This window comes from Arachis hypogaea, chromosome 10 (assembly GCF_003086295.3).
Source record: "Arachis hypogaea cultivar Tifrunner chromosome 10, arahy.Tifrunner.gnm2.J5K5, whole genome shotgun sequence".
NCBI classification, from domain to species: Eukaryota; Viridiplantae; Streptophyta; class Magnoliopsida; order Fabales; family Fabaceae; genus Arachis; species Arachis hypogaea.
The window spans coordinates 105,756,982-105,766,283 of NC_092045.1; the positions used below are offsets into that span (position 1 = coordinate 105,756,982).

At 30.4% G+C, this 9,302-nt stretch overlaps 2 protein-coding genes across 2 annotated transcripts; both read left to right on the forward strand.

Moving 5' to 3' along the window:
• Positions 1-1,564: 1,564 nt before the first annotated feature.
• On the forward strand, positions 1,565-7,361 carry LOC112717892 (uncharacterized). The gene is made up of 10 exons (XM_025769817.1): positions 1,565-1,685; positions 2,365-2,499; positions 2,877-2,979; positions 3,072-3,244; positions 3,356-3,433; positions 3,587-3,977; positions 4,064-4,756; positions 4,799-4,992; positions 5,071-5,961; positions 6,667-7,361. The coding sequence occupies exons 1-10, from the start codon at positions 1,565-1,567 to the stop codon at positions 7,359-7,361; spliced, it is 3,474 nt and encodes a 1,157-aa protein (XP_025625602.1).
• A 291-nt stretch (positions 7,362-7,652) lies between these two features.
• LOC140175739 (uncharacterized) lies at positions 7,653-8,333 on the forward strand. Its single transcript, XM_072204286.1, has one exon. The coding sequence runs from the start codon at positions 7,653-7,655 to the stop codon at positions 8,331-8,333; it is 681 nt and encodes a 226-aa protein (XP_072060387.1).
• Positions 8,334-9,302: the final 969 nt, after the last annotated feature.

Here is a 9,302-nt window from a genome sequence, read left to right on the forward strand (position 1 = left end):
AAAAATTTTAATTCATGAAGTTGTTTAGAGATCAGAAAAATATTTAGAAATTGGAGTGGTTCACGAAGAAGATGGGACCGATATATATTAATCATATTCTAAATTCTTCAACCTAAACTCAAAATCCGCAAATAAAAATTAGTATATGGATTTTTCCGAAATAAAATAATAACAGTAATAAGAAGTGCTTTTAATTTATTATTAGTTAATCATTGAACGTTAAATTATCAAATAAAAAATATTATTAAATGAGAGTAATTACTGAATGAGAGTGATTGTTAGGGTGTTGGTGTTGTATGCTGTTGTGACTCATTAAAGTATGTTATATTATATTTATGACTCCGTTAATAGAAACTTTTTATTTCGTTCAAAAAAGAAAACTATTGATTTAAAATAATATAATATCTTTGATTCTTTTCAACAAATTATAACATATACACATTAATATTTTAGTCCAGCCCAAAATACAATAGCTCTATATAAGAGCTCTACAATTACATATAATCTTTCATATTTAATATTTGATTATTAGATATTTTTTAAAGGTGTTACTGTTGCACATTGCACCACATCTTTATGTAAGTTTTATTTATTTTTTCATTTCAGATAAATTTTTTAAGTGTTGATTAGTAATTAAAAAGAATTATTTAATTTTTACTGTTCACATGTTATAAACTTATTAGCTTAGTAATTAAAAAGAATTAATATAATATAGCTTAATTGTTAAATATTTGAAAAAAATAAGACTATTATACACTCTCTAAAAATACTGTTACTACACAATATACTATGTTTTATGTAAGTTTCATATGTTTTATGTAAGTTTCATTTTCTTTTATCAGATAGGTTAAAGTTTGTTAATTTGAATACTAATTTTTATTATTCACTTAATGTAATTATCCAAAAAAATTATTTTATTATTTATAAAATAAATTTAAAAATTACATATCACGGAGAACATGTAGTACCATCTTTTAAAAGTATATTATTATTATTATTATTATTATTATTATTATTATTATTATTATTATTATTATTATTATTATTATTGAAGTATACTACAAAGTTGTATTTAATTTTTAATATGTAATCTAATTTTTAAGATTTAAATTTTAAATGACTAAAATTATTCTATGTTGAATATTTTGTCTTTAACTAATTTTTTTGTTATATGTTGATTAAAAAATGTGATTTATTGATCAATTCTAAATTCAAATTTAAAATTTGTCGTGCAGGAGTGTATATTTTCAATTAATTATTTGATAATATATGATACAAAAATTAGTTTGCTTAATATTAAAATGGGTATATATATATACCCATTTTAATTAGATTATTAATTTGTGAATTAAAAGTCACTGTTAATATATTTTTACAAATTTAAAAATTATGTTTTTTATTTTTTAAGTAAAAATTAATACCTCATAAATTAATCAATAAATAATCAGTATTGTAAGTTAATAGATATTTAAAATTTAACTTTAAAATAAGTATTAAAATTTAAAAATTTGTATTCGTAACTCATTGTTGCAAAAGAAGTACATTGTAGATAAGGGACTTAACAATGATAATGTATCACACTCCAATCACGCAATCGAAGGTTGCAAAGTTAAGACGAAAGATAATTTTGGCAAGAAAACGAAAAAGACTTGATGATAATGAGTTTGCTTTCTTTTGTGCTTCTGGTAAGTGTTCTTCTAAAACTTCTTTAATTTCTATTTTTTATGGGAATTACAGTTTAAACTATTATCGTTGTTGAGCTTATTAGCGAAGTAGTTTGTACTATACATAATTTTTTAAATATTTTAGTTTAGTGATTTGAAAACTATAAATAACTATTCATTTTTATAAAATTTTTTAAACTCATATTTAATAAGCTATAAATTACATAAAAACTATACAATCTTCAAATCTTCATATACTATTTAGGTTAATTAATTATTTAATATTATTTAAAATATACTCTATTATAATTTAAAATAATATACTATTTATCCTAAATTAATACATAAAACTCTATACTAATTGGGAAAATATAAAATTTGATGCTTTTGGGTATATCTATTTGACTCGATTTAAATAAATTGAAATTTTAAAATTATATTTAAATTTAGAGTTTTATTTGTTATTTAAATTGAATTGTATTTATTTTTAACTGATGACCGGTTATATTTTGAATAATATGATATGAATACTCATTGATTTAGTTTAATAATTTAAAAAATAATTCAATAAAACTAAACAAATACAAAAAAATTTTTAACTACGAAAGTATACTACTAAAATTATATAAAATCAAATACGAGATTAGTTAATCGAATAATTATTATTTGTGTTTCATTTATTTTTTTTTTGACTTAACAGTGTCGAAGAACAACAATAATACAAATTTTGACGTACATAAAAATGTGCATCATATTACTACAAGTCAAAGAATAGTGTGTCGAGAAACTGGTACCTCATCTAATATTCTCAATTTACAATCCAGTGAGGATAAAGGTGACATTTTTTTCACTGTAATTGACTCATATTTATCTAAATTTAATTTATATCAGTTTAATGACGAAAATTTTCTATATATTTCTCATTACTCATTCATAGGGAAGCAACTATCTATGCATGGTATACACTGTGCCTCGCATGGAATTTTTGGACAGGAAAATATTCCTCCTAATTATGTAAGACCTTCTACATCAGAGATAAGATCTAAATCTTTAACTCTACAGACGGATCCCTCATTGACAAGAACTCCACTGTCTGTGTTAACAAATAATACGTATAATTATTGATTGCCAAATGATTCATACACCAATATTTAACAAAAAGTATACTTCATCAAAAATCATTTATATAACATAGATTTATTACAATTCTAGCATACTCCAGTGTACAAGGACCCACCAATAATCTAATTGAAGTCGTTCCACAAAATCAACTTTCATCACACTCCGGTTCCCACCGATCGTGCCTAACAGAAAGGTAATTTAGAAAAGATAATCATCATTATTATATTCTTTTTTTTCCTATAGTTTCTATGGTTTATTTGAATAAAATTGAACTTTTTTGTAAAGAAGTTCTACTATGATTGGGGTACAAAAAGGACAATCTTCCTCTGTTGTTGCTTCGGTGGCTATTAATTTGGCACAACTTTATGAAGATGTAAATTTATCGACTGTTAAGACGCATCCACCAAGCGCTGACACACACAGTGGCCAATGTATTGACCCTTTTGTTGATGATGAAGGTAATTTCTCATTATATCAAGAATTTAAGTTTGTAGTTTGCAAGAGATATGAATTATTAGTAATACATCAAAGTTATTATGTTTGCATTTTTTATAATTTTTTTACTGTAGTTTTGAATGGTTATGCTGATTCAATGTTGGATATGGATATGGAAGATAATTTTATACCGTCCTCAGAAACCTTAGACGGTATGTAAAATTTTTATCTGTATGTTTATTTGCATCTTTGTGTACATCATGGACTAAATTGTATCGGTATGACAACTAAGTAGCTAAAGAGAGTTCATTCGGCAGATGTCTGGGATATAGAAAATCCTATTTATCAATGTCAACACTGTAAAGCATGGATGTGGTCTGGAGAAAGGCTTGCTAAATCCAAACAGTCGCCCCAACCAAAGTTTTCATTATGTTGTATGGAAGGAAAGATCGAGCTTCCTCTACTTTCTGTGCCTCCTGATGAGCTCATTCAGCTTCATACAGGAGGAGATCAAAGAAGTATTCATTTTCTAAAAAATATAAGGACATTTAATTCAATGTTTTGTTTTACATCAATGGCTGAAAAAATTGACCGTGGGGTGAACAATGGGACTGCTCCTCCAATTTTTAAGCTTGGGGGTCAAAACTACCATAGCATTGGTAGCTTACTTCCTCCTGATAGTTTGCGACCAACATTTGCCCAGCTATATATCTATGACACAGAGAATGAGATTGATAATCGAATAGGCACACTTTGGTAATTTTCATGCAACCAGTCAAATTTTTTAGTTATTTTTTATCTGTGAGAGAAAATAACATAAATTTTATTGTTTTTTTTCGTAGTTCCAATGATGCTATAAATGAGCGGGATAGGGAAATTGTGGCCATATTAAGAAACATGCTAGACAGATATAATAGTTTGGCAAAGAGTTTTTGCTATGCAAGAGATTGGTACCAACAAGAAAATTGCACAAACATAAAGCTTAAGTTGATTAGTAAAAGGACTACAGATGGCAGGACATACAACTTGCCATCTGCATCTGAAGTGGCTGCATTGATTGTTGGCGATGTCGAACAACTTAGCAAAGATAGAGATATTATTATAGAGAGTCAATCTAGAAAGCTCCAGCGGATTGATGTTTTTCATCCATCTTATTTAGCCTTGCAATATCCATTGTTGTTTCCGTATGGGGAGGATGGATTTTGTTTGGGTATTGCAACATCAGATTCTATCTCCGCTAGACCTACAAAGAAAAACAAAACAATCACTTTGCGACAATTCTTTGCTTTTCGACTACAGAAAAGGACGGGTGAATCTCCGTTAATTCTGAGATCAAAGAGATTATTCCAACAGTTTCTGGTAGATGCCTACACAATGATGGAATCAGAGAGGTTAAAATTTTTTAGGTGTAAACAACCACAGTTGAGGGTTGATAAATACAAATATCTGCATGAAAGTCTTATAAACGGGGATGTAGATGCTGCAAGGCTTGGCAAAAGAATCATTCTTCCCAGTACTTTTAACGGTGGACCTAGGTATATGATGAATAATTGTAAAGATGCATTTGCAATTTGCAGATATGCAGGATATCCTAGCTATTTTATCACCATGACCTGTAACCCTGAATGGGATGAGATAAGAAGAGAAGTGACTTCCATTGGATTGAAGGCAGAAGACCGTCCTGATATATTGTGTCGAATTTTCAAGATCAAGCTTGATGGTTTGATAGATGACCTCAAAGAGGGAAAAATCTTTGGCAAAATTTTGGGATGTAAGTCTGTGTTTATGCAACGCTTTATTAAAATCCTATGTTGTAATGCTTTGCTCATTTGTCTTTTTCAATTTTCAGACGTTTTCACTGTAGAGTTTCAAAAGAGAGGGCTTCCACATGCACATATTCTTTTATTCATGAGTAACGAGTTCAAGCCACAAACACCAGATGACATAGACAAACATATAACAGCTGAGATTCCTTATGAAAATGAAAGGCCAAATCTACATAGAGCTGTTCAAAATTACATGGTACATGGTCCATGTGGTCCGTACAATAAGAATTCACCTTGCATGAAGAATGGATCCTATTCAAAGTTCTATCCTAAAGAGTTTAGACAGCGAACACTCATTGATGAGGCCGGATTTCCCAAATATAGGCGTACTGATAATGGTCGAACATTGAAAAAAAGGGAATGTGTACTAGACAATAAGTTCATTGTTCCGTATAATCCAGAATTGTTGCTCAAGTTCGGGTGCCACATAAATGTGGAATACACATGCCAAACAAGTTCTATTAAGTATCTGTTTAAGTATGTACACAAGGGTAATGACCACGTAACAGCTACTCTATACAATGCTGGTGATCCGTCAGAAGCCACACAAGTTGTTGACGAAATTAGGAATTACTACGATTGTAGGTATATTTCGGCATGTGAGGCAGTCTGGCGTCTATTTGGATACGACATCCAAGAGAAAGAACCATTTGTGATTAGACTTCCATTCCATTTGGAGGATGAGCAACCTGTGGTTTATGGTGAAACTTCTAATGTGAATGATATCGTCGAAAGAGCAATATCTCATAAGTCCATATTTTTGGGATGGATGGCAGCGAACATGTCATATCCTTATGCTCGAAGTCTGACTTATGCTGAGTTTCCAACCAAGTTTGTTTGGAAGGACGATTCTTTAAAGTGGTTTCCTAGAAAGAAAGGCTTCGCAATTGGAAGGTTGACTCATGTACCTGCAGGTAATGACGAGTTTACATTCAATTTTGATCTTACTTATTTAAGGATTTAAATTTAAAATCTTAACAGCCTGTACCCCATGTCCATTTTATTCAATTTATCTACACTAGAAAATAAATGTTCAAATAACTTTCAACAGTTATAATTTGTAGATTATACGATTTTTTATTTTTCTATATTTTTTAGAAAAATTATTCTTATGCGGATGTGAAGCTACATAATAATTAAAATAGCGTAGCTTAATCCATTTAACAACTTAAAAGTGGGATTTTAACTAAGTTTTTTTGCAGCAAATACCGAAGAATATTACCAACGACTTTTCTTGAATACTCAAAGAGGATGTACGAGTTTTCAAGATATAAGAATAGTAGGAGGAACAATTTATGCTACGTATAGAGATGCATGCTTCGCCCTTGGACTCTTGCAAGATGACAAAGAATTCATTGATGCAATTAAGGAAGCAAGCTCATGGGCCTCAGGATCATATGTTAGGAGGTTATTTGTCATTCTATTAACATCCAACAATATCTCAAGACCAGAACATGTTTGGGATAGATGTTGGCATGAACTCTCAGATGATATTTTGTATCGATAGAGAGTCGTGATGAACATGAGCGGTGAGTTTCTATTAATTACAATGATAAAAGTTCTTCCTTATTGATCATTTTTAGTTTGATTGAATTTTTATGGTATCGTATAATATGCAGAGTTAACAATGTCAGATGATGAGATTAAGCAGTTGTGCTTAATGGATATAGACAAGATCTTATATTCCTATGGTAAAACCTTGAAAGACTATCCTCCTATACCTTTAGCAACTGAAGTTGATAATTCTTTGTTAACCGAAAGGGTTATAAGGGAAGAGCTAAACTTTAATAGGGATGATTTAAAGAAAAATGCCTCAGACATGTTAGCCATCGCAATACCTGAGCAGAGATATGCATTCGATAAAATTGTTACATCTGTGTATTATGATGAAGGGGGTTTTTTCTTTGTGTATGGTCATGGAGGTACTGAAAAAATATTTCTCTGGAACCTTATGCCTGCTGAGATTCGCTCAAGGGGTGATATAGTGTTAAACGTTGCTTCGAGTGGTATTGCATCTTTACTTCTTCCCAATGGAAGAACGGCACACTCAAGGTTCAAAATACCGCTGAATATAACTGAGGATTCTGTATGTAACATCAAACCTGGTTCCCCTCAAGCAATGTTACTATTGAAAGCCAAACTTATAATTTGGGATGAGGCCCCAATGGTTAGTAGGTACTGCTATGAAGCGCTTGATAAATGCTTGGGTGACATCATGAGGTGTTCTCCAACATATAGCAAAGATTTGCCATTTGGAGGAAAAGTGGTTGTACTAGGTGGAGACTTTAGACAAATTCTTCCTGTCATTCCATGAGGATCGAGACAAGATATCGTTTATTCAACCGTGAATTCGTCTTACCTTTGGAAGTTTTGTCAGGTGCTCAAATTAACAAAACACATGAGACTCTCTGTAGGAACGACAGCTTCAGATCAAGATGAGATAGAGCAATTTGCTGAATGGTTATTGGAAGTTGGTGATGGTCTAATAGGTGACAATATGGATGGTGAATCTGAGATATGTCTTCATCGAGATATTGTTATTCCTTCTTCAGACCAGGCATTTGATGAGTTAGTTCATTTTTCTTATCCAAATATTCTGGAAAACATGTCCTCAAAGGATTTTTTCAAAGCAAGAACTATATTGGCTCCCACACTAGACATCGTTGAAGAGGTCAACAACCATCTGATGGCTATCATTCCTGGAGGAGAAAAATTATATCTTAGTTCGGATTCCATATGTATGGATGAAGGGAATATGGAGAGTCAACTAGATCTCTATGGTCCTGAATTACTGAATAGTATAAATTGCTCTGATTTGCCTCCACATAAATTAATACTCAAGGTTGGTGTTCCGGTGATGTTACTGAGGAATATTGACCAATCCAGTGGTCTTTGTAATGGTACAAGGCTACAAGTTAGGAAGCTTGGAAATCATGTCATAGAATGTGAAGTCTTAACGGGTAACATTGTTGGTCATATTGCTTTGATTCCAAGAATGAATATGGTACCAACAAATGAAACCGTCCCAGTTAGATTCCAACGAAGACAGTTTCCCATAATAGTATCGTTTGCCATGACAATTAATAAGTCTCAGGGACAAACTTTATCTCATGTTGGATTGTACTTGCCCAGACCAGTTTTTACACATGGCCAACTATATGTGGCACTTTCAAGAGTTAAAAGTAAGAGAGGTTTAAAAGTTTTACTTATGAATCACGTAGGAATGTCTGCAAATTTAACTATCAATGTTGTTTATAGTGAAGTCTTTGAAAAAATAGTATTCTAATGTAAATATTTTAATTTTATTTTAAATTCTGTATCAGTGTATAATTATTTTACTTTAAAATATATAAAATAATTATTACTTCCTTTTTTAAGTTAAACTTTGATTTTGATAATAATTTTATAAATTTCTTAAAATAATAATTATTTTGTATTTTTGTTTTAAATATCGAAGCATATAAATTTTTTTCTTACTTTTATAAATTTTTCCGTGCTGAGCACGAGTTTTTACACTAATATTGTTTTAAAATAGATAAGACATGTTATAGACTTACAGATTAAATAAAATTACATCAAGCGATCTAAATAAAATTTATAGCTAAATTAACGTGATTTATGTAAATTGCCCTCAATACACATGCCACACATACTAATATTAGAATTTGATTTTAGTTTCCTTTTTAGATGTTATCATTGAAATTTATCATCTCTTAAATTTTAAGAACTTGTTTAAAATACTAAGAATTAAAATTAAATTTTTTCTTGTATTGAAACAATTAAAAATAAATAATTTGTATGGAGGATAAGGAGGTGGACGATTGTCTTATAACACAGAGTAAGACCTTCAAAATTTTAGCTGAAAAGTGGTATGGCATGAAAGAATTATACTAAAAACAACTATCAAGATCGAAATTTGCCTCAGATATGGATCGAAATACACGTTTTTTCATAATATAGTAAAAAATAAAAAAATTGCAAAATTATTGACTCAGTTTGTATTGACGGAAGACAGTTTAAACGTCTGACAAGAATCAAGAAGGAGATTTGACAATTTTTCATGAAACTGTACACTGAAGATCAACACCTTCATGTTGGATTCAATGATGGAATGATGAATAAAATTACAAAGGAGGAGGCTGATTGGATAGAAAAAATGCCGCTAATGAAAGAGATAAAGGATGTGGTATTGTGAACCATCTAGAGCTCCAGGTCCAGATGGTTTCAATTTCAAATGTATAAGGAAGTTGTGGGG

Coding starts and splice junctions, on each gene's coding strand:
- LOC112717892 (XM_025769817.1), top strand. CDS start 1,565: ATGATAATGTATCACACTCCAATCACGCAATCGAAGGTTGCAAAGTTA. Junction 1,686..2,364: donor TGCTTTCTTTTGTGCTTCTG/GTAAGTGTTCTT, acceptor TTGACTTAACAG/TGTCGAAGAACAACAATAAT. Junction 5,962..6,666: donor GTTGACTCATGTACCTGCAG/GTAATGACGAGT, acceptor TATAATATGCAG/AGTTAACAATGTCAGATGAT.
- LOC140175739 (XM_072204286.1), top strand. CDS start 7,653: ATGTCCTCAAAGGATTTTTTCAAAGCAAGAACTATATTGGCTCCCACA.